The sequence below is a fragment of the Marasmius oreades genome, chromosome 9, assembly GCF_018924745.1.
Source record: "Marasmius oreades isolate 03SP1 chromosome 9, whole genome shotgun sequence".
NCBI lineage: Eukaryota > Fungi > Basidiomycota > Agaricomycetes > Agaricales > Marasmiaceae > Marasmius > Marasmius oreades.
Genome location: NC_057331.1, coordinates 2,907,597 through 2,931,968, shown reverse-complemented (window position 1 = coordinate 2,931,968; position 24,372 = coordinate 2,907,597). Strand labels below are relative to the sequence as shown.

The 24,372-nt window shown below is 46.1% G+C and overlaps 7 protein-coding genes across 7 annotated transcripts; 3 read left to right on the top strand and 4 right to left on the bottom strand.

Moving 5' to 3' along the window:
• Positions 1–293: 293 nt before the first annotated feature.
• Positions 294–2,244, top strand: E1B28_013800 (uncharacterized protein; the record flags this gene model as incomplete). Its single annotated transcript, XM_043158978.1, has 4 exons — positions 294–316; positions 376–1,194; positions 1,260–1,979; positions 2,025–2,244. 4 exons carry the CDS (start codon positions 294–296, stop codon positions 2,242–2,244), a joined length of 1,782 nt encoding a protein of 593 aa, XP_043004333.1.
• Positions 2,245–6,568: 4,324 nt separating this feature from the next.
• E1B28_013799 (uncharacterized protein) lies at positions 6,569–8,607 on the bottom strand (the record flags this gene model as incomplete). The annotated part of the gene is made up of 5 exons (XM_043158977.1): positions 6,569–7,236; positions 7,290–7,975; positions 8,025–8,197; positions 8,256–8,400; positions 8,450–8,607. 5 exons carry the CDS (start codon positions 8,605–8,607, stop codon positions 6,569–6,571), a joined length of 1,830 nt encoding a protein of 609 aa, XP_043004332.1.
• Positions 8,608–9,523: 916 nt separating this feature from the next.
• Positions 9,524–10,366, bottom strand: E1B28_013798 (uncharacterized protein; the record flags this gene model as incomplete). The annotated part of the gene is made up of 3 exons (XM_043158976.1): positions 9,524–9,538; positions 9,605–10,125; positions 10,180–10,366. The coding sequence occupies 3 exons, from the start codon at positions 10,364–10,366 to the stop codon at positions 9,524–9,526; spliced, it is 723 nt and encodes a 240-aa protein (XP_043004331.1).
• A 273-nt stretch (positions 10,367–10,639) lies between these two features.
• Positions 10,640–12,986, top strand: E1B28_013797 (uncharacterized protein; the record flags this gene model as incomplete). Its single annotated transcript, XM_043158975.1, has 8 exons — positions 10,640–10,838; positions 10,900–11,288; positions 11,347–11,459; positions 11,508–11,667; positions 11,722–12,222; positions 12,281–12,490; positions 12,543–12,668; positions 12,729–12,986. The coding sequence occupies 8 exons, from the start codon at positions 10,640–10,642 to the stop codon at positions 12,984–12,986; spliced, it is 1,956 nt and encodes a 651-aa protein (XP_043004330.1).
• A 2,034-nt stretch (positions 12,987–15,020) lies between these two features.
• Positions 15,021–15,406, bottom strand: E1B28_013796 (uncharacterized protein; the record flags this gene model as incomplete). The annotated part of the gene is made up of 2 exons (XM_043158974.1): positions 15,021–15,268; positions 15,346–15,406. The coding sequence occupies 2 exons, from the start codon at positions 15,404–15,406 to the stop codon at positions 15,021–15,023; spliced, it is 309 nt and encodes a 102-aa protein (XP_043004329.1).
• Positions 15,407–16,469: 1,063 nt separating this feature from the next.
• On the bottom strand, positions 16,470–19,588 carry E1B28_013795 (uncharacterized protein). Its single transcript, XM_043158973.1, has 4 exons — positions 18,321–19,588; positions 18,072–18,265; positions 17,290–18,011; positions 16,470–17,234 (listed from the first exon to the last, which is right to left on the bottom strand). The coding sequence occupies exons 1-4, from the start codon at positions 19,565–19,567 to the stop codon at positions 16,665–16,667; spliced, it is 2,733 nt and encodes a 910-aa protein (XP_043004328.1). The 5' UTR covers positions 19,568–19,588; the 3' UTR covers positions 16,470–16,664.
• Positions 19,589–19,663: 75 nt separating this feature from the next.
• On the top strand, positions 19,664–23,185 carry E1B28_013794 (uncharacterized protein). The gene is made up of 5 exons (XM_043158972.1): positions 19,664–20,272; positions 20,325–21,251; positions 21,302–21,531; positions 21,590–22,527; positions 22,587–23,185. The coding sequence occupies exons 1-5, from the start codon at positions 19,977–19,979 to the stop codon at positions 23,106–23,108; spliced, it is 2,913 nt and encodes a 970-aa protein (XP_043004327.1). The 5' UTR covers positions 19,664–19,976; the 3' UTR covers positions 23,109–23,185.
• The last annotated feature ends 1,187 nt before the right edge of the window (positions 23,186–24,372 follow it).

The window sequence follows — 24,372 nt, the reverse complement described above, 5'->3', positions numbered from 1 at the left end:
TCTTTTGTTGTTGCTTTTCGCGGGTAGGTCGGTTGTGTATGTTGCTCGTTGGTTCAGGATTATCCCCTCTTTTGTAGGAATTGTTTTATTGCCTAGTTGACTCATAATTTCCCTCTAGTGCTCCTTTCCGAGGGTGTTACCCCGTGGGAAGGATGGCTATGTGGTGGTTACAGTTCAACGGGCCGTCTTGTTCTTGTTTCCCCCGCACTGTTCAAGAACTGTTAGCAGTTTGGGCAATATTTCATTCCGACTTGGAGTATAATTGCCTGGTGAAGCTGTGCCACTGTGTGGAAATGGATGGTGATACTGCAGCTGGGTGCTTAAACCTCAGTTTCACCATAAGCTGGAAGCTTTGTTGGCTGACTCCTTCACTAGGTTGATTTGTGGCGATCTCAGGGCATCCCCTATTTTCAGGCTGCCTCCTGAAGTTCTTTCACTCATATTTATCTTCGTCGTCAAAATGAACCGTTTTGGTGGACGTGGTAAGCCTTTCGGCCGAGGGGAGGAGGCATCTTTCTTGACAGAGATCTGCTCGAAATGGACGTCTATCGCCTTGGACACACCTGAAATCTGGGCATGCATTTTGATTAAACCATGCCATGAACACAACACAGGACTGGATCGGGATCGGCTGAGAGCGTGTCTTGCCCGTGCCAAGTCGTTTCCTTTATCTGTGGAGGTTGTGGCCAATGGTAGAGATGCAGGTTTTCTGTTGCTACAGCTGGTCACAGAGTATACAAACTGGAAGAGCTTGATGATATATATTGGACGGAGAATGGATGCCGACTCTTGCGCAACTTTCTTGGGAATGATGAAGGACAACTTAAGCTCCCTTCGACAACTCAAGGTCCGTGGTTTCTGGATGAACCGTATCAATACCTCCTTCCAGATTTGGAAGGGAAGAAACCCATTCCCAAAACTCGAAATTCTGGAATTCGACGAAGACTCCAACCTGCGTGTCTTCCCGATGGTAGACACTTCCATCTTTCCCTACCATCAACTCACCGAAATAACCCTTGATTTCGGTGGAAGATTTACTGATGTGAACAACCCGGAGCACCGGGTTCGGGACACTTTAATACTCTGCCAAAAGCGCATACGCTCGGCGAAGTTGTATCTCCAACCCCCATCCACAAACTCCACGAACCCTCTCCCGAAACTGACTTTTCCTTCGCTCGAGCATCTCGAAATCCAGTGGTCCTTTCACACATATTGCTCAGAAGGATGCCTCACTCCCATTTATGCGCTCACAACGCCAGCACTGTTCCTCTCCGTTTCGTTATTATTCTCTTGGGACAAAAAGTCGATCCGTTTTTCGATGCCTTCATAGACCTCGTCAAGCGCTATGGGGTGTCAAAGACCTTACAAAAGTTCCAATTGTGCTACGACGGTATGATGACAATGGGAATGCCACCCGAACTAGCATCATGCCCCAGACCTTTACTAGACTTTCTCAAGCACACAACTGGGTTGGTGGATCTCCGGATAACAGCTTCCCCACGTATAAAGACTGAACAAGACTGGGTGGCGTTTCTCCGAGAATTTTGGGAAATAACGATGATTCAGGACGGCTCGAGAATGAAAGCTTTCGAAGATCCTCTCACTGCTTCGTATCCGATGCCCTGTATCCTCCCAAAACTTGAACACCTTCACATCAGCTATGTTATCCCTCAATTTGACTGCCACCTACAACGTCATCCTAATCCATGCGAGTGGCTCAAGGAATTCGTGGCGATGGTCGGAATGCGCAGTGCCAATGGGCTCCAATCAGTATTTCTAGAGGTCGTCAAGTCGGGTATTAGTGAGACGGAATGGGGGCTTGATCATTATATGGATCTGGAACTGTTAAGGCGCCTACAAGAAGACATGGGTTTGGCGATACGGGTTGTGAAACGTTGGTATCCTATAACTTTCACGGACCCGGGGTACGACTGCAAAAAAGTGAAAGTGTTAGGCGGTAGTCGTCGTCCTACTATCGAGTAGGGAATGTAATGTGATTTCATCATAAGCTTCATAGTCTGCAGAGCAGAGTTATTGCGTATCATCGTTGTCTCTTGCTCTGTTTCTCCTGTAACTCAGGAGGACTACGAAAAGGCGCCCAAATGGTCGATGCTATACATCGCGGAAGACGCTGGCTTGACCGCCTTGGTCTACCACTACCTTCACACTCGTACATCTGAAATCCCGCTAGCAACTTCATCCCGATTTGATCATACTAACTTTGAAGCACCAACCCGCCCCTAGAAGTACTTTACCACCGTTCTACAGAGTGAAGAGTACGGTAACGGGCTGATAACAAAAGGGATAGAACAAAACCGGCGACGACTACACTTCAAATGTCTGGTAGATGCGGTTTAAATATGCTGCAATTTTGAACGCAAGGAGCACCGACGACGATCCTGAGCCCATGGTCTCCCCTTCATTCTGCCACCTCTAAGACCACTCAAGAGCCCCAACAGTCCAGAGAAACCAGATGCCACCTCCCACTCAAATTGGCATTTCAGACCATAATGATGGTAGCAATAGTGCCTGGGGATTTTGTCAACCTGGAGTTCTGCGGAGGGATAAGAACAGGCACCATGAAACCGGGGCAATTCTGGTCCACTCCTGATATATATGACCAAGTACTGTCAATCTGAGAGACATGATCAGTACATGATAATATATTGATCATTAAATCCCAACCTGAATTTGAGTGAACATTTATTAACAGTCTGTGCATAGATGAGCAGAATGTAATCAGAGCATGATAAGTGTCTGAAGTGCAAGCCCCAGTCTGATGATATCTGACAATGTATGGTCAGCTGCAGTGCAGATTATAATCAGACAGGGTCAGAATGCCATCACGGAGTCAACTACATTCAGACTTATAACAGTTCATCATAGCCTCATAGGTTGATCACAGTCCATCCTAATTCTCTGCAGCCTACTGTCAATATACCCCCAGCCTGCTTTTTGCTTACTTTAATTCCTTCAGAAGTAAATGGCACTGTAGACTAGAACATTGGCTGGGGCAAGGCCGGGGGAAAAAATTTTCGACTCCTGCAAAGAACATGTTTCGGCACATGCATACGTCATTTCCCAAAATGTACATATTGTCACGCAGGGTAGGAATGCAAGCGAGCGGCGGAGTCAACAGCGCTCCAAAAGAGGTGGAGCTCTGTGGGTCCCTCAACAAATATGACCAAAGACGGCACAACGGTTAAATACACGACTGCCATTATCCCTTTCTCCACAGTCTGCGACTCCTTTTCCCCCCGTCGGACTGACACTTGGTGCCAGAGTTTCTACACACTGTGCCGTCACCTTGCTAATGTTCCCTCTAGAACACCTCAAACATGAGTGCCCTCAAAAAAACGCTTGTGGCTATTGTTTCGGCAGCAGTGAGTTGACTGGGCAACAATGACTAAGATTTTGAGCCATTGGTTATTTTTCTTTTCTATGTTAATGTACTGTTCTGGTAATTTGTAATTTTTGGGTAATTGTTTATAGGTAATTACTTATCTAAAATAATATGAAGTTTCCGATGCAAATTTTTTTACCCAAGATGACCGTAATTTTGGACAAAATTAAATTGGTGGGAACAGCAACTGACCGAGATCCTTTATAGGTAACACATCTGGTCATCTCGGTCAGTCTGATGATGTCTGGTCTGACATTATCAGACTGGACTCCTCTGATCAGTTGGGTCAACCTGATTATTTACTCTCAGACTGGAAGGCTTTGATCAAATTTGAACTTGAGTATCAGATATAGATCAGGTAAGGTCAGGTTGATATTGGCTAATGGTGGCTAATGGTATTGACCAGTACATGAACATTTTGGTCCCTGTTTCGTGGTGCTCAGGAAACTAACAACGACGACGATTATCTACTACCATCCATCAGGGAAATCCCAAAATGCGAATTGGTGCAAATTCGCACAAATTGAACTAACCTAGCTAATCTGCACAAGTTTGGCTGTTTGGCGCAAAACTGTGTAAATTAGGATAATGCCCAGAAATGTTTGGGGCAAATTTGCACTAGTTTGTGTGAATTCCACCTAAGTTTTTGCCAAAGTGAAAGGCAACTTTGCTATTTATTCATGAATTGTATCCATAAATGATAACACAGATTTAAGTAGTGGGAGGGGTATTGGATACTTGCTTTTATCTGAGTGAACTCTATCCTGGCATTGGACTTTAGTTGGACTTAGAGAATTCTCAATTCTTTTTCATAGTTGTCACAGTTGTGAAATTTAGTGGTCGCCGTCAAGTCATTGAATGACTTGCCGAGATCACCGATTTATCCGAGGGACTGGGTTGCAGGTTACGTAGTACGACGTGTCTGGTTATTATATGTATGTTCTTCTTCATTCCTTTTTCCTTCATTCCATCACTACCACTCGCACTCCAAACTTTCCTTCTCTCCCCAACTCTCTCATATAATTTATTCTTCATGGTATGCTCGACAAAAGAATGCCGGCAAGACTCAGGCCCGGGTCCAGCTCTGAGCTAAGGTTTCTCGGATGGTTTGGAACAGCTGTAGAAGCAAGTATGTCGTCTTTGTTGTCCGCCTTATTGTGCTTTCAACGAATTTTTAGGCTTGTGTGATTCATAATTTGTTCTCATCAAACAAGGATCATCAAAGACTTGATGCTTCTTCCACTAGTACTGTCAGTAACTGTTTACTTCTGGTCTGGCTATTGTTCACTGGTACACACAGGCTTTACACTTCGTGATAAATTGGCAGGAGATGTCGGGTCCATCAGCAAAATGACATAAGCCTTTTCGGCTTTTTCCAGCTTTTTCCGGCTTTTTCGCTGGCAGGCAAGACAAAAGCCGCTTTTCAGTACTTTTTTTACCAAATTTAGATCAATAAAGCCGAAAAGCCGAAAAGCTATGACTTGTTGACTTGTCGGTGCCGAATGACGGTGCGCCCTGAAGTTTGGCAGACATGTGGTACGTTCACACGCCTCCTGCTAATGAAAAAGCATACAAGTCATGCCATTCAGTCACCCTCAAGGCTTTTACATGTATGTAGATACAAAGTACACCTTAATCTGTGTTTATTTTCAAATAAAATGCCTTCAGATTATGAAAATGGTAATGTCAGAGTAAAATTGGAGTAAAATCTTCGAAATTTCAGATATTCCCCTTACAAACACCCTTCAACTTTAGTATATCTATATAGTAGGAGACTACAGAGGGTGTTTGAAGGGTGTTTGTAGGGGGATTTTCAAGATTTTACTCTGACAGTAACATTTTTATAATCTGGAGACATTTTATTTGAAAATAAACACGAATTATAATATGTACTTTATACTATCACACAAAAGACTGAACAGCATGGCTATTTTTGCTTGTAGGAGGTGTGTGGAGGTAGCACATGCCCACCAAATTTGAGGGTATATATGACTAAGATATCACTGATTACCAACTTGAACCTGTTTCACAGTGTAATGACCTCAAAAGGTCATCCTCAATAACCATCTAAAGTTCATCCCGCTATTGTCCAATTCATCCAAAGCTCTTGAAGACCACCAAGGCATTCAGACACATATTGGTGGGATGCCTTGGTATATTTTTTAACTTTCTGTCACACTATTCAGGCAGCAGGGATTAATTGGGCATGTGTAGGACTGTATGCTATCACTACATTTACGCTTCTGACCATTATAGTTGTACAGTTACGATATCCATACTGTTAGCTCCGGAGCACAGGCTATATATGGTATGGTAAACGGTATGGTTTCAATCCATACAATTCATTACCATATACCATATACGGCCATAATTACAGTAATTTTTCAATTGTTTGGAGCTAGTCTACAGTCAAAATGTGACTTGTGCTATGGTATACAGCCCTAGGCATTTGATGGACATACAGCTGATGCCATGCAGCATAAAAGGATGTGGCTGGCAAAGCACTTTTGACTGTATATACACCCACATCAACCTGTAAATACAATTGATGGCTTGGTCTAGTGGTTAAATTACATTATATATTGTCAAATTTTGAGGCTGTGAGTTCAATCCCCCAACTAGACAAGATTTTAAAGTATGATACCTTTGCCTTTATATACTAATATTGTACAATAAATTAGTTCTTACTAGAAAATATTACGAGTAATCTTGCAGGTTGATGGAATGGGAGTGGGGGTAACTATAGACAAATAGATGATGCATGGTGCCCAAAGGCATTGGGCACCATGAGTTGGTATAGCTATACTTAATTAGGAAGGTGTAGAGAAGGTACAGCCATTTTGCTTAATTAGCGGGTGCTACATGTAACATTGTCCTTCCTGCCCTTTGCTGTAAGATAAGTGTTCTGTACATTATTTTCAAAGGCAAGGTGTCTCAATATTGTTATTAACAAGAAAAAAACTATGGTTATTGCTCTCTAGAATGTCAAGGCTAAGGATCCCAAGCTTTAAAGCTTTTACCTGGAATATTGAAGGACCTTTGTATGGTAGCTCTGTCTATTATATAATGATATGCTATGAGTTGTATGGTCTACATGGTTAGACAGTGGGTCTTGGTTGCTCACTAGAGAGAGCACATTGAAAACAAGAAAAATACATATATTGTTCAATTGCTAGATAAAAAACTAAACATTCTATGATTTGCAAACTTGTTAATATAATATGATTCAAATACATCAAGAGACTGGGAGTGATGGAAGTTTTCTGGAAGAGCATCTATACCAAAGCGGGGGAGAAGATGCGCAGAGTGGGCAATTGACTCCAGATGAATTACAGCTAAAGTGGGTCTTCCATCTCTTTGCACTTCCTGTTCTACAACCCACATTCCAGTGTCTTCATCAGGCTCATCATCTGACCGGAGGTACCAGTTGACCAGTGCACATGGGTAGTTCTTCTTGTTATAGATGAAGGAGAAAAAGAGGAGTACTCGAGCAACTGCAAGGCCAAGAACACCTGGGAGTGAGCCGTCTACCTGTACAAACACTGTATCTCTGCGAGGGCGCTTGCCATGCCAATGTGGGGTTGAGCGGATGCGTTCCCTATACATTCCATTGCTCCCACATTCATCACTGGGTGCAAAGCAAGTAAGCACAGCAGAGTGAAACACAGTAATTTTTTCGCTAAATGGAGGACACTGGTCAATATCTAGGCTTTCACCAAAGATATCAGAGTGTGGATTGAGCTGGTCAAAGAGAAACTGTCGAAGGACATGGGGGAATTTGGGTTGATTTATATGGCGAGAAAGGGTTTCAACTGTGTGAGGATACCCACGAGCTGTAGTACAACGTCATACTTGACTCAAAGTAAGGAAACATTGTTGAACATACCAGCAGTGTATGCTAAATGAACTGAAACACCACCACTCTGGTCGTCACAGGGTCCAAGATCATTCTCAGTCTCTCTCTCTGGCTGTATAAAGTCCAGGTAGGAATCCTCAGCATCCTCCCAGTCTGGCATATTGAGTAAATCCTCTGTGAATGAGGTGGTGGTACCAGTGAGCATTCCTCGTTGAACAAACTTCCTCCGCAGAGCATCCATTTTATCGAGTCGGAGAATGGTTGTCAACATCTGCAGAAGAGCATTGTACCTGTTTGACCGTCGCCAGGGCTCCTTGACAGCCTTGATATGCTTTGATTCTGTAATCGAGGAACAGAGACCATTTGGTGAACCAAATTGACGAATTGATTCTTCATAATGAACTAGAGAATGTTGTCGAGGGAGGGAGATGGTTTCACGGGTTCCATAGGTGATAAAAGCAGCCCTATATTTATGGTAGGCTTGGAGGTACTGGTAGAACTGGTCAAGGTCATGGGTGTTAATTTCATTTTTGCAAGCAATATAACATAGGTGCATGAAGGATGAGAGAGCTTTGACCATTTCACGGGGAATATACCCTGCAACAGCAGCAATATAAACCTTCATCAATGCCTTGGAGTCATCACCTGTCCACTGGGCAAAGTCTCGACCATCAGGAAATCGACGTATACCTGGAAAGGCTGGAACAGCAGAAATTCTGGAGAAAATTGAACATTACTTGATGAATAATAATGGGAATAGTTCACCTTCTATCGATATCCTTCAAAATTCGATTACCATCTTTCCCATACGCCTCAAGAATGTAACTGCAAATCCAAGTAACAATATGATCCTTGAATGTGCCCTTGATGATTTGGTGTAGGAGATCTGGGGTAAGAAGAACATGGATGTCGGCACGGGGGAATTGATCAGTAAAAGGCTATAGACATTCAAATTCAGTCCTATGGATATATTGCAAACTGCATATGCAAACTCACTGAGACATCAGTTCTTTGCCCAAATTCCCTCCAAACCTTTCGTTTATCTCCCTGGACAAAGGCCTGGCGATATTCATATGTTCTTGCAAAGGCTCTATCACCATTTTCATCAACTCCATCTAAATTCTCTGGTCTAGCCATGCATCTAAACTATAAGTGTGAATATTCCTAATATTAAATAAGAACAAACATACTTTGGACACCAGCCCTGGACAATGCATGCAAGGTATGTTTGCTCCGGATAGTCACCAATGTAAGGACCAAGTTGAAATACTACTTGCCGGTAGTGGCCATCAGGACATTTCAGAAGAATCGGAGTGGTCATATGCAGCCGCAATGGTTTCAAGGCCATGAATAGACTGTAATGGTAGAGGCGACGACAAAAGGTGTGAAAAATTTCCGACTTCCTATCATTTTGATTTGCTGCAGAATGTGTCATTATAAACAACAAACAAAAAATTAAGATACAAACTTCGAGGAATAGCAAAAAACATGAAGGGAAGAACACTGTTGCCATGTGCTCTCCGTGCTATGTTTGTTAGGTTTCCAAGAGAAATGTAGGCAGGGTGGTATTCTTGATGTCCAGTACCCACAGAGACTGTTGTTTTGTCACTCCCCAAGATGATGGGAACCAACATTGCACCATTTGTTATTCTTGAGAGCTCTGTCACGAATCGTTCACTTTCCAGGGCATGTCCAGTATCAAGGAATCCCCCCCAGAAATTAATTCTTGGGCATCCTGGGCATCCTGGGCATCTTGGGCATCCTGGGGCATTCTAGAATTCTTGCCAGAGGAGCAACTTTCCTATTTTGCACAGCCTTGCACAGCCATTCCACAGTCATTCCATGGTTATTCCATGTTATTTCCTATTGGCTAGGTCTTATCCCCATGTAGATAGCTCAGTAGTATATAAACCCCCCATGTATCTAGCTATTTTCCCCCAGCCTTGTAATTTTAAACCTTCTGTTTGTGTTTCTGTCTCTTGTGCATTCTGCTTTTCCTCCTCTCTCTCCAGTTGAGCCATTGCTCCTGTCCAGTGTTCCTAAGTGTTCCCAAGTGTTCCTTCCAGTATTTCCAGTGCCCTCAGTATTTTTCAAGTGTGAGTGCTTTTAAGCCTCTCAGCATCCCTCAGTAAGTATTTACCTTTGAGTAAACCTTGTCGCCTCGGCGGTCCCCTTTGTAGTGTTGTCCGTATTGTTTAGCTTGCCACATAAGCCTTAAAACCCCACTAGTTGGGTGCAGTGGTTCTAAGGTTGAACAGTTCATTTCAAGCTCTGGATCTCTGGAAATTTCATCCTAATTTGCGTTTATTAGAATGTGGACAAACTGACAATTGAGAACTACTTACGGCTGTATCCCATATCCAGTCTCCAGAGAGCAGATTGGAATAAATTCTCTCATTTCGAGTATTCCATTCCCGATAAGGAGTGTAGTTGAACTGGTCCCTAAAGGCTTCGGTCTTGAGTTGCTCAATTAGAACATTCAATGTGTCACGGACACAGAATTCGTAAACTTCCATCATCCAAAGGGGCGGGTTGTCTGGCAGCTCACGAGTGTACTTCACATTGTAAGTGATCCATGGGGTATTCTCTTCTCGGATTGAGTCGATTGCTGCATAAAGATCCTTTGTATTCCTAAACGGAGTCTGACCACCTCCGACTTCGAGAAGTTGAGCCTGAAGGATATCTAAAGCTTTGTTGATTTTTCCATTTGATGCTTTGAGTTCAATGTAAAAGAAGTGTGACCAATCAAAGGTTGATCGCTTGTCGAATGGGTACCATGCTTCTGGAAGATGGATAGGAGGTTCAGGAATGGACTCGGGGCTCTTATCTGCAGGTACAGGACGACCATGTATGTTGTAATGATCTGCTGAAATGAATAGAAGTGAGCTATAGCAGTCAACAAGATAGTCTTGATACGCACCACGGAAGTGCTGGTGTGTCTCAAAATGATGTTCACCTCCTCCTCCACCAATCTGGGGTCTGAATGAAATGACTGGGTGTTTGATATTTTTATGGCAAGTAAGACCACCAGGAGATCGGAAAGCCTGCTTGCATTCAGGGCAATAGAAACTGGTGAGCAGGATAAGGTCAGAATCACTGTCAGACATGTGAGTTTGGTTTCAAAATGAGGTAGAAGTGGATGCCCAACAAAAATGCATTGCTAGAATTTATAGAAAATACAGAGAGGAAAAACGCGAACACATTGCATGTGTAACTGCCAGCACTGTGGGAAACGTACATGTGTAACTGCCAGCACTGTGAGAAATGTGCATGTGTTGCCGATGGCACTGTGAAAAACGTTCAACGTCGGCTAACAACACACACACCTACTATCTCTCCCATCATCAACTCCCTGTCTTCATCCTCTCCCACCTCTTGTCATGCCACCTCGTGCTAAGAAAAAGAAGAACATCAGCTCAACAAATCAACACGATGATAAGACCAATACGCACTCACATGCCCAAACGAGAAGTGGTGTGGCTGCATCAAAAGCAACCACATCTCAACCTGTCGCTCCCACCACTGGTTACACGGAAGACGATTACGATCTGAAGACAGCCAATGGCGAAAATTTGCAACGTAAGTAAAAATAGCACATTTCACAACGATGGGAACTGAATACCACAAGCAGGTACCTGAGCGTCCTTACCGTGTACACGTAAAAACATCGACCCAGCAGAACCAGATCGCCCCCGCCCCAGACGATCTTCTGCAGAAGTCCAGGCAGAAAAGGTTGTGGAGGAAAGGAAGAAGCTAAAGAAGATGAAAGAAATACAGGCAAAGGAGGACGAATTGGAGAGGCTGAAGTCTATGCTACGTGAACAGCAGATAGTGAGGGAACGGAAGGCAAGAATGAGGGCTTACGATTTGCCACAAGTCCCTGAAGAGACGGAGAATGAGGGATATGGAAGTGAAGTAAACCTGGGGGGAGAACGAGACATCAACGCACCATCAGACTCTGCTGAGTTTATAGACGTCGACAATGTCAGTGAAGATAGCAGTAGCGAGGGAATCGTCGAGCTAAAGCCAGTGAGTTATCCCATCCACTCATCTGACTGTCAACTCACCTCAAGTCTTGTTTGTTCAGAAAGCAAAGGAGAAACCAGGTAGGAATACTGGTGGTGATGGTAGAAAGGGAAAGAAGCGGGCAGCTAGTGGGACAAATACCATGCAAGAAGCCCTTACCGCGTGTCAACCAAGGTGCGTTTTCCACGGACCTGTCAACAAGGTACTGAGTAAACTCGCTAGCGGAAAAACGGGCCTCTCCAAGTGCTTCAAAGCCAGCCTTCAAGCACCAGGAGGGTGGGAGTTCGGTGGACTTGCAGACAGCGACATTGAAGATATCACTCTTGGTGAAGCAGAGGGGGCTACAGTTACAAACGAATCAGAGCTCGACGACAATGGCATGGTATGTGTTATCTTTGGATTTCTATTAAGTCTGCATAATTGACAGGCTATACAGATCAGTCTCATAAACGACTATACTACACCTGTCAATTCACAACCAGGTTCGAAGGGCTCATCAGCTGTATCTTCTCGTCAACCCTCTGTTGAGTTCAACCCTCTCCCCAAGAAAGGTGCTGTACGAACAGCACATCTCCTGACAGCTCGTGCCCAGCCTGGATCCCAACATTCATCTCGTGCAGGATCCCGGTCAGCCTCACGTACCCATACTCCGGCCGAATCTCGAGCTCATTCACCAAACCCTGCTGCTCAAGGATCTGGGGAAAAAGGAGGCCAGAGGGTCGGAACAAGTGCGAAGGAATACCCGGAGTTTATCAGGGGCAACTGGTCTAGTCGTGTCCTCCCAACAGCGAAGCACGCCATGTTCGCTTCTGATCAGCCAATGGTCAAATTTCGTCGAGACAAGGTCCTTCTTGAAACTGTTCAAGATATTGTCAACCGGACATTCCCAGAAATCACATATGTTTGCTCTCTGGATAGAGATGCAGTGTTTCAACAGGTCAGTTTCATCTTCATATGGTTACAATTTGAGCTAACAGACTGTGCGGCAAACTTAGATATATAACCGGTTGAATGAGACACCTTCTGAAATAGGGTCGAAAGCAATCAAGACTGTTGGCGAGTTCTTTAGTCATCCAGAGTATAATGGTCATTACAGGAGGATTCTCGAGTACGCTACATGGGCCAGTGATCGGCTTGAAGATGGTCCCGCCTTCTACGCTGAACCGTCAGCCAGTAATATTAAGCCCAGCGATGGAAACTACGTGGTAAGCAAATTTTTGGCACATCTAATTTTGTTGTTCTGACGATGAGTACTAGCCACCAAGGGGGCTGTTTCAATCATACTTTGTCATTGAAATGATGAAGTTCTACATGAGCAAAATGGCCCAGTCAAGCATCGAATATGGGCGTCCTGTTGGTCTGGTTGGTCTGGTTTGTGCAGCGGTATGTTTCCCATAGTTCATCTTCCTTAGACATCTAGCAACTAACTTGATGTTATGGTAGATCAAACAAGCGTTCCGGTACTATGTCAAGTCGAAAGGCCACCCACCACTGGTTTCACTCACCAAGGAAAGCGAACGGTTCTCAGAAGTGAATGTGGGCAAACACGTCAAGGCCTTTGTACGCTATGTGGCCAGCCTCACCGACGATGAATGGGAAGACCTCATGGTCCTGTATGAATACTCCCCTAATCCCCCATGCGACGAGGGCGGTGCCTCAAGCGACTCTGATCAATCTATCAAGCTCTATATCCCTCATTAGGTAGCTAGTACCTATTTCCTTAAGGCTCTTGCCATCATTCCTCACGCGTTTCTTGTATGTACAATCATTGCCTTCTCTTGGACTACCGCTATATAGGTTATTAGGCTATATTTTCTTGTGTATTTTTAGTATTCAAATTGCAGTTGTGTATTCATGCTTAATGGGCTATAGCTACCAGGATTTGAGAGGAGAATGAATGAAATTTACCGAAATCATACGATTCTGCAAGTCACACGTGGCTTGCGGCTTGCGGCCACTTGTGGCTTTTCTGGGCCACCCAGGTCCGGACTCTGAACTGACTTGTACCAAAATAGACATAGATTGTGGATTTTCCGCTTTTGGATAATTTTGGTGGGGAAAAAGCCGCGAAAAGCCGGACAAGCCAGCAATGGTTGTTTTCTGATGTCCTAATCACATTGATGTACATATTTAGATACGACCACATGTAACTTAGTGAACAACGTCAATATACACTACTTGATTATTTGTTACAAGTGCGACGAAACGAGGCCCAACTATTTGTAAGAAACGTGCAGATTTGCGTCAATTAGAGACACCCAAATGCACGCAAAATAGCACAAATAAGCACGAATTAGTCAAAATTCGTTGGGGGGATGTGGAAATAGCAAAATTCGGAGAAAGTCACTAACGGTCGCAAATTTGACGCCTTGGTGCGAATTGGTACAAATTATTACTGATTTGTGCGAATTCGCATTTTGGGCTTTTCCTGATGTCAGCAGCGCTGTAGTGAAGGGCCCAAAGATAGTCGTCGACGTTGAATGGTCATATTCGAGTGAATAGGCTGCTGTTCGAGTCGAGTTCTAGCATGTCTTTCCTCTTTCGTATCCACTGTAGATAGAAATTCGAATCGGTTCAATAACAATGTGAAGACGTCGAGAACTCACCAGGAAACAAGTCTCAAGTCACCCTCTATTTCTTGACCTCAACCGCTATATAGGTACCCAATAAGTATTAAAAAAGCATTCAAAATAAGCCAGATTGCTTGCTCACCAGCATCGAAACGCAAGAGATTGAGAGGGAACGACGGCTGATCAAGAAGAAGGTCACCACGTGGCAACATAGTTTGCACTACTGCGTATGGGAAGTTGATTGTGGTGGCCGGTACACTTGTTAATGAGCACCTGCCAAAAGATACGCATAAAGTCAAGCACGTACCGGAGTGCCTTAGGCCCTTCCTGGAATCCTCCGAATACTCCCCTCGAGAGCCAAGATTACATCCACACCATCTTCGCTAGTATTGGGGAGGGAGGCAAAGGGTAAACGAAGATTGGTGTAGCGGGGTCACGTTCGACCCTTGAACAGAGTAGGTCAGGATGACAGAAGGATGAGCATGGACAGATGTAGGGTTCTGGCATAGAGAAACCCGACGAAAAGAGTTTCAAAGGGAAAGATGAGGTCTGAACAGGTTCGACGGAACGTCCTCTCGATTTCAGTAGGTGACAATGTTGCCTCCAGGTATTCGAACGCCGAAATTATGTTCGGCGCTTGAGCGTATCTGCCCGATGGGGGGACCGAAAAAAGGCCGAAAGGGGTGGAGGATATCGCCTGGAATCCGGCCCTGCGTGCTCTTGAGTACCAGGTCGGACAACATAGGCTGGCTTGACATAAGTAGGTTCGAACACGGTCGGATTTTTTATGACTAGAAGGTGGCGATCATGATCTTCCACATCCTTGGAAAAGGACGAGACGGTGTGTAGATTTGAATCATCCTGCTGCTACCGACAAGCTGAGGAGTTCCCGAGGGCTGGTTGCGTATATCACATGTACCGGCGTTGAAGAGAGTACAACGAACGAGTTTGAGATGGTAGGGATGTCGTAAAGTGGCAAGAAACTGGGGCTGGGGAAGGAGAGAGGGCCATAGAGGGAAGAATGACTTGAAAGTGGAGTTGAGTTGTACTACAAGCTTTGGATGCTTTGGCTTTGGAAGCTACGCATGCGACCTCTCTGACGAACGGCACCGTGTCCAAGGTCTGCAAGACAGCGACGAGACTAGCGCTGCGAAAACGCTTTCCTTCAAGTCATTCGCGTAAAAGGGAAAATTCGAGGCCTGGTGAATTGATAGACACATTCAGATGAGGTGAGAGGTATCTTGTCCATTCCGTTCTTCGCAGGCCTGACAGATGCAGTTGATAGTTTTAGTGTTGTCAACCTTGAGGTTGCTGAACACAGTGACGACAGCTTCCCATTCTCGTTCCGCTCGTTCCATCCTCCAAAAAAATCCAGAACGGCCAACCACCGTCCACCGGAATAGAAGATAATTTCTGAATCCCAGTCATAACATGAAAAGTCGTGTCTTTTAACTTCGTCAGAGTCGAAAAGGACGAAAAACTGGACTTACGACCAACATAATCGTCCCGTACGACTGTGAAGGGCCCGAAGTTGAAACCGTCATCGATCATCCCTCACGCTATACTGGCGCTGCACTTCGGCTGGAACCCTTGTACGTCGATGCTTTCGTTATGACGGTACCGTTATCCACTGTAGATCGAGACTTGAATCAACCAATGAAAAGGTTCGAGAAAGGGTAACAGACACATCAGATCGCCTTCCAATTCCTCCAAACGATATCAGCGCTTCTCATTAAGTGGTCTAAAACGTTTAGGGAGCACATCTGTAGCTATCTTATTAGCGAAAAAAGAAAGCGGGTGAGGAATAAGTGCTTACTGGCAACTAAAAGAAACCACTTGAGGATGGATGGTGGGAGGAACTTGGAAGAGAAGTCACGCGTAGCCAACGCGTAGCAGTGGCGGTACACAATTCTCCTCCGCGTACCCTAACGACCGAAATACCGTCGTGAATACCTATGGTACGAGAACCAGGGAGGAGCTCAACAAAATTGCAACAAGAGCAGCTTCGTATGTTGCGTAGCCTTTCGAGCTCTCGACCTCGTGTAGGAATGTCCTCAGCGTTCTTCTTTCGAGTCAATTTTGAGTCAATTGCGCGCTGGGTGGACATGACTCAAGCGTACCATATGGCATATGAAGTGCTTTGATACGACGATCGTTACTAAGGTCCCCACGTAAACCGACGGGATCGCGAGCGCGAAATTCACACACGCACATCGAGGCGAAAGAACAAGGCAGTGGGTATGTAAATGGAGCTCCCTGTGAGAAGACGTCGTCTCCGAGTGAGGTAACCATTGTACAAGATGAGAAAAGACGGCGGCCTCATTACTTCGAACCCGGCAAAAGAATAAAGGCATTGTGTATGTGCCTGTGATTTGACACCCACTGCAAGCCTCGAGGTACCTGGTACTACTGTATTATGTATACCAACCGCGCGCTTTGACTGGTTGACATACGGATTGTAAGTACATTAAATTCGAAACCAAGTAGGAAACAAAAGAACACAAGGCAGTTGGTGTTGGCAACCGCTTTGAACGTTATGTACATACATAGTTCTTTGACAGTCGTGGGTTCCGTCAGTTTTGCATTCTCAGCTCCCTCTTATTCCCATTCTTTTGTCTTGTCAAAGCTATGATTGGCTTCTAATACAGTACAAAGATATCCGAAGTATATGATGACTATAGATAGAGTACAACAATAAATGTCAAGCTCGAAAGTACGGATCCATGGAAGCAAATAGCAATGCGATGAAACGATTTTGATTTTGATAACAAATATCACGAAAAAACGGGGGGGAGAGAACAACGGTTCTCTACACGTTACACGCTTTAGCCGCCAACCGAGCGGACCTTCGCGTACCACCCGCTGAAGTTTGCGGTTTCTTGTTAGATTTCGAAGATGAGGGTGCTGGCCCCTCAGCCTTCTCCTTTCCCTTTCCCTTCTTTCTCGATTTCCTTTCATCTTCGGAACTCCCTTCCTCCTCCACCTGAACAGAAACCTCCACCTCCACTTTTCTCTTCGTTACGCGAGATGCACCAGGTTTAGGTTCGTTTTTGGAAACGGGTTTGCTCTCAGGAGCGGGTTGAGCGGCCGCGCCTGTTCGTTCAGGAGGCCTCGGAGGCGCATCGTTAGCTACGGCGTTCGTAACGATAGCATCAACAATGCTTTTCATCACCATTTTATTCCGAGCATAAGCTTTCGTACTCGAAGCGATCGTGGTGAGGTTGAGAGTGGATGTTCCGGAAGCTTTGCCAGTACTGATTTTCGAAAGGTCCAGGTCCTCAGTAAAGGATACGACGACTGTCAGGACGCCAGATTGGCCGATGTGAGAGGAGAGGTCGGGAAGAGATTCGAGAACCTTAGTAGTTTCGGATGGAGAGATCTGTAAACAGTAGTCAGTAAGAACGATCATTCAATGGGCGCAGAGAAAGACGAACCGCATGGTTGAAAACCCTGTCCGGATGGCTCGAAAGCGCGAGGTCCTGCGCTCGAGCGAGAGATTCGGTATCGTCATGTGAGGGTATAAGCACCCGTAGAAAGACCCAAAACCGTTCCCCGGTAGCGGTCTTCACGACAAATATAAGAGTCGCCGTCTCGTTCTCTGGAGCGTAGATGCAAAAGGGCGTTGCAGGGTCCTTCATCCAGCCAATCGCATCTCGTGCCGAATGACACCAAGAAACGATTTTCTGACAGGGATCCTCCGAAAACCGTAACACCGTATCCTTCGCCTTTTTTCTCGAAACCCTGCACGTCACAATGGTCGCCTCAACCTTTTTCAGCCCCTTCAGTTTCTTGGGAACATTCGGAAAGCTGAACACTTCCCCAAGCGGGCGGCCCTCTTCCGAATCGAAAGCAGCAGCCAAGCAGAGTGCTGCGAATCCGGCGGCATGTTGCGGGGAGATCCCAGGTTCGAGGACTTTCTCCTTGAAGTACCGAAACTCAACGAGGGAATGGTCTTCATCACAAAACCACATGGCAGCTCCAGCAAGTAGAAACGGTTCATCGATTACAATGCAATCGCACCGGGTATCGATGAAACGCCCAAACGTATGGTTCACGAGGGCGACGTCTTCGCCAGAGAAGTATAAACGTTCTGTGGACTGCAGGAGGATGGACACCAAGCTCGCATGCAGGCACGATGCGAGCCGCCTATTTGAATCTGAGTCATGCAATGCTTTTAGCAGTGATGAACGAATCGTCGGATAAGATAATTGCTCACCCAATACATCGAAGTTCACTATGTCGAATGAAGGCTCGCTCATGAATCCGCCTAGCGAACCTTTGTCCTCTCCCTCAAGGTCTTTAGGCTGGTAACCACCACTAAGGCAATCGATGAAACGGTTCAGATGCACGTGTGGCAGCACGAATCGTTCTTCGAGAAGAACAGACAAGAAGGAGGCTGTACACCGATGTCTTTCTGAGGTAAGTTGAATTGATGATAACAGGCATAGGAAGTCATCGAACTTACCGTCCACGGGTCCATTTCCATATCCTTTCAAGCAGGCGTTGTCCTGTCGGGGAGGAAGGAAGGTTGGGAGGAAGAAGAGATAAGGCGTACTGCCTCTGGATCTCCCTGTCGTCAAATGCACCCGTACTGGACCTCCAGACCCAATCAGACCACCCGGATCCAGTAAAATCGGCGCGTGGAATCTCGGTGCCCGCAACAACGAGCACAAACTTGGGGGGTATGAGGTGCCGCTTCCAGGTCTCTAAGACAGCCTTCAGTGCAGAATGTCGTCGCCCTTCCCTATCCCGGAAGCAATCCTCCAATTGATGCGAGGCAAAATTCGCCTCGTCGAGAGTAACGTACATGGGGCCTGTGACTTCGGGTATGTCGAAGATTTCAGATATCGTATCGGATATGGCGCGGTCGATATCGTTATCCTCTGGAAGTAAAGAAAGCAACGCTTTGGTGATGTCTCGATAGGATATATTTATGTCGTAGAAATGAAGTTGCAATTTGAGCCAAGTCTTCTTGTGAAATTCATTGTGATACCCACGAGCTGCCACTGTTTCCAAATATCGTTTAAGGAGGAGGAGATGAGATAGAAGAAGAGCACTGAGAAAACGCTGGGCGAGCGCGAGATTGAGATTGAAGTTGGCCTCGGTCACATTGGAGATTGGTTCCTCGCCGCTGGGTGACGGGTGTCCATCTTCAGAGGAGGAGGGTTCCTCGAAGAAATAGCGAGTAAAGCCTTTCTGTTCAGTGATTTCACCCCGGTAATGGAGGGCAGTTTGTAAATCCCTCCATCCAAGTTCAGAGGAATCTACCCTGGATGTGAGATAGAGGCCCCAATGTTGACAAAGGCCTTCAAATAGGATCCTTGTCTTCCCCGTTCCAGAGCTATTAAGCAGAAATCTGAAGAACTGTAAGTACAAATACAAATTTGATGCAAATGAGCCGCACGTATGATTTCCCCCAAAAACGCTATCCAGACGTGATTTTAGGGCCCTGTCGGAATAAAAAGTCCCTAGACGATGCAGAAGCATCGGAGGCTCTCCAACAATGATTAAATCGGGAATATTCAACGACAGGACGTGTTTGCGGATTTCCTGCTCCCTTGTGACTTCATCGTCATCGACATAGTTCTCTCGGGGTGTCCAAACTGGGTCAACGAAGGTCTTGTCTAGAATGTTGCAGAGTGTGGCGGAGGTACCAAATTCGTCAAGTAGTTTCTGAACCTCTTCAGCGTTGAACTTGGACCGCCATGACATTGAGGTGAGGTGAGAGGCCGTGTCGTTATTGATATCTATTTGGCAACTACAACATCATGTGCCTACCGCCGCCCTTGTTTTTCTGGTTGTTCTTTCATTTGAATGAAATCATTCCCAAGGAGACTTCATTGTACTCTTCGTTAACGTTGCTCCGGTACGGCTATATCAGAAGCGTGATTAATACTGACGAACCCGGTCAGTACTGCCTTATAAACAATGAAACTGTCAAAGCACCTTACCGCCTGTCCCTCGTTCATTTTGTGTCTTGTTCACCTGCAATTCGCCCTCTTATACTCAACGCCCAACTGTTGACATACACGACGATCCGACAAAGCGTTACCTTCACTTCATATCGGTGACTCCCAGACTCTTGGACAACTCAGGATCGTTATCTCCCTATCCCCTTCCTATGGAACCAGTTGACCTTGCGTCTCTCAGAAAAGTCATCATGTCTGAGCTTGACTCGATGCCTGCGCTCTGTAGTGTGGTTCACGGTCATATGCAGCTCAAGAAGTGGAGCTGTAACGAAGGTTTTCTAAGTACAATGGATCCAGAAATTCGCAATTTTGTCCAGAGCCTTTCCATCCCTACATTCGCGGATGACTCAAACGCACCGTACCTGCTGCTTGAAGGTCTGGAAGATGCCTGTAATAATGACCGAACACGGAAGAAACGTTCGGAAGATGTGTTCTACCCCAAACCGATGTACGTGTTTGAGCTTTTTGTCGCTACCAGTTACCAAGGTTTCATTTGTCAGGCTCATCACTAATACTTCGGGGGCTGGAAAGACAAGAACGCTTCTCGAGGCCCTATCTAATGCATGGGGATTCTACTTTATCTGTAGAGATCCTGTGAAGGAGGGCCTCGGCTCTACTGACCTCGACGAGGCCTTCAGGGAGCTGATGTTTTCACCTCAATTCACGAAGAGATTTCCGAACAACAGAAAGCTGAACCTTACTCAACGGCAGTCCATGGATACGAATGCACAGCTCGCCATTCAGATCTTCCTTCCCGTGATACTTGCCCGCATCGCCATTTTCCATCGGTTCATACACTATGTCATACAGGACATGCGGATGCAACAGACTGTCGCATACGAGCCATATGTCAAACGCTGGTTGGACGTCCAGCTCCAACCTTGGTTAATAACGCAAAACCACGAGCAAGATATCTTTGCGACTCTGGCTGCCAAAATCCGCGCCGTACCCGGTTTGGCCCTATTATCCATGGCTACGCTACTTCGTGAATACCATGAGGAGCTAGAATTGAACCTCCCAGGTTTCAAGAAGCAGGATCGTTTGATACGTGTTGTTGTTGACGAGGCCCAGGAAGCAGCGAATCTTTTCCCCCACGCCTTTTCGTCGTCTATCAATACCCAAAGGAGACGTCCAGTTCTTCGAGAACTTCTCTTCGTTTGGTCATCACATTTGAAGCAACCCGGAAGATCTAAGTCCCTGTACACCTTCGTTATCACGGGGACCGGCATGTCGAAGGAACTGATTGTGGATGCTCTCTCCTCTACCACAATGAAGCCGGCGGAGTTCAGGGAATACAAAGCAATCGGTTCGTTTGACCAACAGGTCAATCAAGCGAAATACATCAAGAAATTTATTCCTCAGTGCATTTGGGACACGGTCGTTGGAAGAATTCTTATGGACAGGATGTGGTACTGGCTTGAAGGACGGTGAGCCACACTTTGTATCGCTTTCCCCCCCTGCTGATCCCTAGTCTCAGATACCGGTTTACTGCGGAGTTCATAACGCTACTGCTTGAGAATGGATACTCGCGCCCTAACACTCTGCTCAACCAGTACATTCACGAGTTCGCTGGATTTACCCCGACTGATTGCCCTCGGGCCATCCTTGAAGAAGAAGCCCGGGTGTGGGACAGGGATGATCCATTCAGGTGCTTTGGCCAGCCGGAATGTTCAAAAACTCAGTTTGATTGGGAGCGATTGACAAATCGTGAGTCTCGACAATCCTTTTGTTGTTTTATCTCGCGCGATTCTGATTCCCTAAATAGACCACAACGGTGTCGCAGTATTGGCCAATCTGGGGTACAAATATACCCTGTGGGCAGACACCAAACACACGGAGTTGGGTAAAGACCAGCGCGCGTTCATAGAATATGGCTTTGCTAGAGTTATTCAACGAGAGCTGACCAAGTCCCAACCTGGTACCTATATCGATGAAAGACTGGTGCTGAACGCCTGCACAGTTTGGCTTAACAACGACTCCGATAATAGGTTTGATGGCAGTCAAATCCTCTCCGACGAAGAAGATGACTTCTCGGACGAAGACGACGCCCAGCCGCCCCGGAGAATCGGTCGCCCAGCTTCCTTACCTCTCGAGACCGCTCACCGCGTAACAATACCCTCATTATACCGTTGGATTTCCGATAAATTCTCAGTCTCAGAGGGAGGACATTCTCTTTTCGAAGACTACATCCTCTTCTATTTCCTCATGGCTTTCACTCAAACCAACGCCCAAGAAGGTCCTCTCTACAAGCTGAAGGAGGTTCTCGATTTTTTCGACCCGGATCGCTCGCCAGAGATGGAAGAATTGAAGGAACGACGGGCCAAACTGGTTTCGGTCTACTACCCAAAATATTACAGGCAGAAGAATGTTAACATTAAGCGATACACGTACGGTTCTGCCACGGTCGACAAGAGGGGTAATATTTTGGAGATGGCCGGTGCTTTAGGCCTTATGGCGAAGTCCGGAAAACGGGAGACGAAGGAGTGGTTAAAAGGGGAGAAGCGCGAGCTGTTCTGTTTCCCGGACATAATGATGGGTCCGGACATATTGTTCGCCTTAGAGCTTCACAGGGACGATGGTGGGGCTCCCTCGTACACTTGGGTTGCCGTACAGGCGAAGCAGTACAATCATCTTTCCTCGCTCGACCGGGAAACCGTCTCAAAGGCAATTAAGAGCGTAACTCCAAGCCAATTCTACAAGTCGGTAAGTTCTGAGTTCATTACAAATTCTAGACACGAGCTTGGCTAATCCAGCGCTCTCAGGGTCAGAACGTTCAACAAGCCGCTGACGATAATGATAATGAAAGCACGGTAGATCACAATCAAGAGACGCTCAATCTACTCGATAAAATCACCGACCGCGAGATGTACTGTGCAGGGAAACACAGCGTTTTGCGAGTCATTGCGGCTTGGCCAGCTGAAGTCGATCTCACTCATCACCTGGCAACGCCACCGAAAGGGAACCGTCGGAAGAACGCGGAAGACATAGATGGCACAGATCGTCATCCGCTTGCTACTCTCAAGGAGGATAAGTTCATCGAACTGACGAAGGACCTTTCCCCCTTGGATAAATTGATGAGCATCAGGACCTCAATGTTATGCCGCAAAAAAGAGAAGAAACAGGAGAAAGCTTGGGTACCCACAGACTCGGATGCGGAGATGGAGGATGTTGAAGAGATTGAGCCTGTCCGCCGGAACGTAAAGAGGATGCGCCTATCGGAGGTATGTCCGACGCCTATGGGACGAAAAGGAGGCGATTCGGCGAGAAGAAAAAGGAATCTATAGATTTCAATAATTCAATCACGCATGTTGTAAATGTAAATAGTGTACATTCGGCTTGTGTATTGATACATATGTATTTACCCTTCAACACTCGATAACTTCCTGAACATCCGTGAAGTCATAACTGTCTATTGTATTGACTCTGTTGGAAGATTGGGTCGAGGGTACGAGGAGGGGAGGGGAGGCACTGCCACCGCCGCGTGTAACCTTCTTTCCTTCTTTGTGACCACCATCATCCTTTGTGTCCCTCGGGAGTGCCTATGGCCCTCTCTTTCTCTGCATCTTCTTTCCTGATAGGATACTCGAAGATAAATTCCTTTTGTCGATAATTTATTCCGAGTGCGGATTCCTAGAGGCCCTATGGCCATCCCTCTCGCACAGTGAAAGACTTAGCATTAGGTGGGCTCTCAACCTTCTTTGAAGCTTATTATCTTGCTAACGCGAACACGAGGCCAGTTACCTGTGTCATCTAGCGAGAGGAAACGACGTTACCTGTCGGAAATCCTTCTGAATCACTGCCTCCACCCTAGAGAATGACGGCTTAAACTCTGGGACTGCACCTTGGTTGCTTTCTAAAGTCTGAAAACATTATCGTTTTGTAAGCCTAATTTCCTGACGTCCGTTTATAATGTTTGATGTTGACGATTTTCACGAAAGCCAGGACTTATCAGTACTGATATCATTGGAACACGAAAAGCATCACCACTTAGCGGAAGGTGTTGGCAGAGGGTTGTTCTGGATCTCTTGAGGGTTTCTTAGTGGTCAAAGCGGAAAGCAGGAGGAAGTTGCTGAGGAAGAAGCCGTCTCGGAAGCCGTCTCCACCAGGTCCGAGGATCTCAGAAAAAGTGACAACACGCTCGAACCCCATCTATGCATTGGAAAAGCCCCGACTGGCACAACACCTCGCAGTGGAGTATTCAGTTCCGTCCAGAACACTTCTCGCGGCTGCAAAGGAGAAGAGTTTTCCGTAGCACCGGACATCATGCGTGACGCATTCGCTGCCTCTGGATCCACATGCAATATCTTGAAGTCGCGCTTACGGAATTCCTCACACATCTTACGGAAACGATCTCTTCGCAGATGTATTCTCGACGTCGCTCTCGTCGAACAATGTGTCGTCTCTACACCCCGCTTACTTTTCCTCAGTAGCCATTGCTTTGCACCTTCACTCTATCCACGCTGGCGCTACCGTTCAGGCCCGTGCTATCGCTAGATACCCCAGGGCATTTTGGTCGTCTCTTAGCAGCAGATGTCGATAAGCTACCAA

Excerpts from the sequence above, each read along its gene's own strand:
- E1B28_013795 (XM_043158973.1), bottom strand. The coding sequence starts at position 19,567 with ATGTCATGGCGGTCCAAGTTCAACGCTGAAGAGGTTCAGAAACTACTT. Across the intron at positions 18,012-18,071 it reads AGTGAACTTCGATGTATTGG|ATTCAAATAGGCGGCTCGCA; the intron begins GTGAGCAATTAT and ends TGCATGACTCAG. Across the intron at positions 17,235-17,289 it reads ACAGGGTTTTCAACCATGCG|ATCTCTCCATCCGAAACTAC; the intron begins GTTCGTCTTTCT and ends TACTGTTTACAG.
- E1B28_013794 (XM_043158972.1), top strand. The coding sequence starts at position 19,977 with ATGGAACCAGTTGACCTTGCGTCTCTCAGAAAAGTCATCATGTCTGAG. Across the intron at positions 20,273-20,324 it reads GTGTTCTACCCCAAACCGAT|GCTCATCACTAATACTTCGG; the intron begins GTACGTGTTTGA and ends TTCATTTGTCAG. Across the intron at positions 21,252-21,301 it reads TGGTACTGGCTTGAAGGACG|ATACCGGTTTACTGCGGAGT; the intron begins GTGAGCCACACT and ends CCCTAGTCTCAG.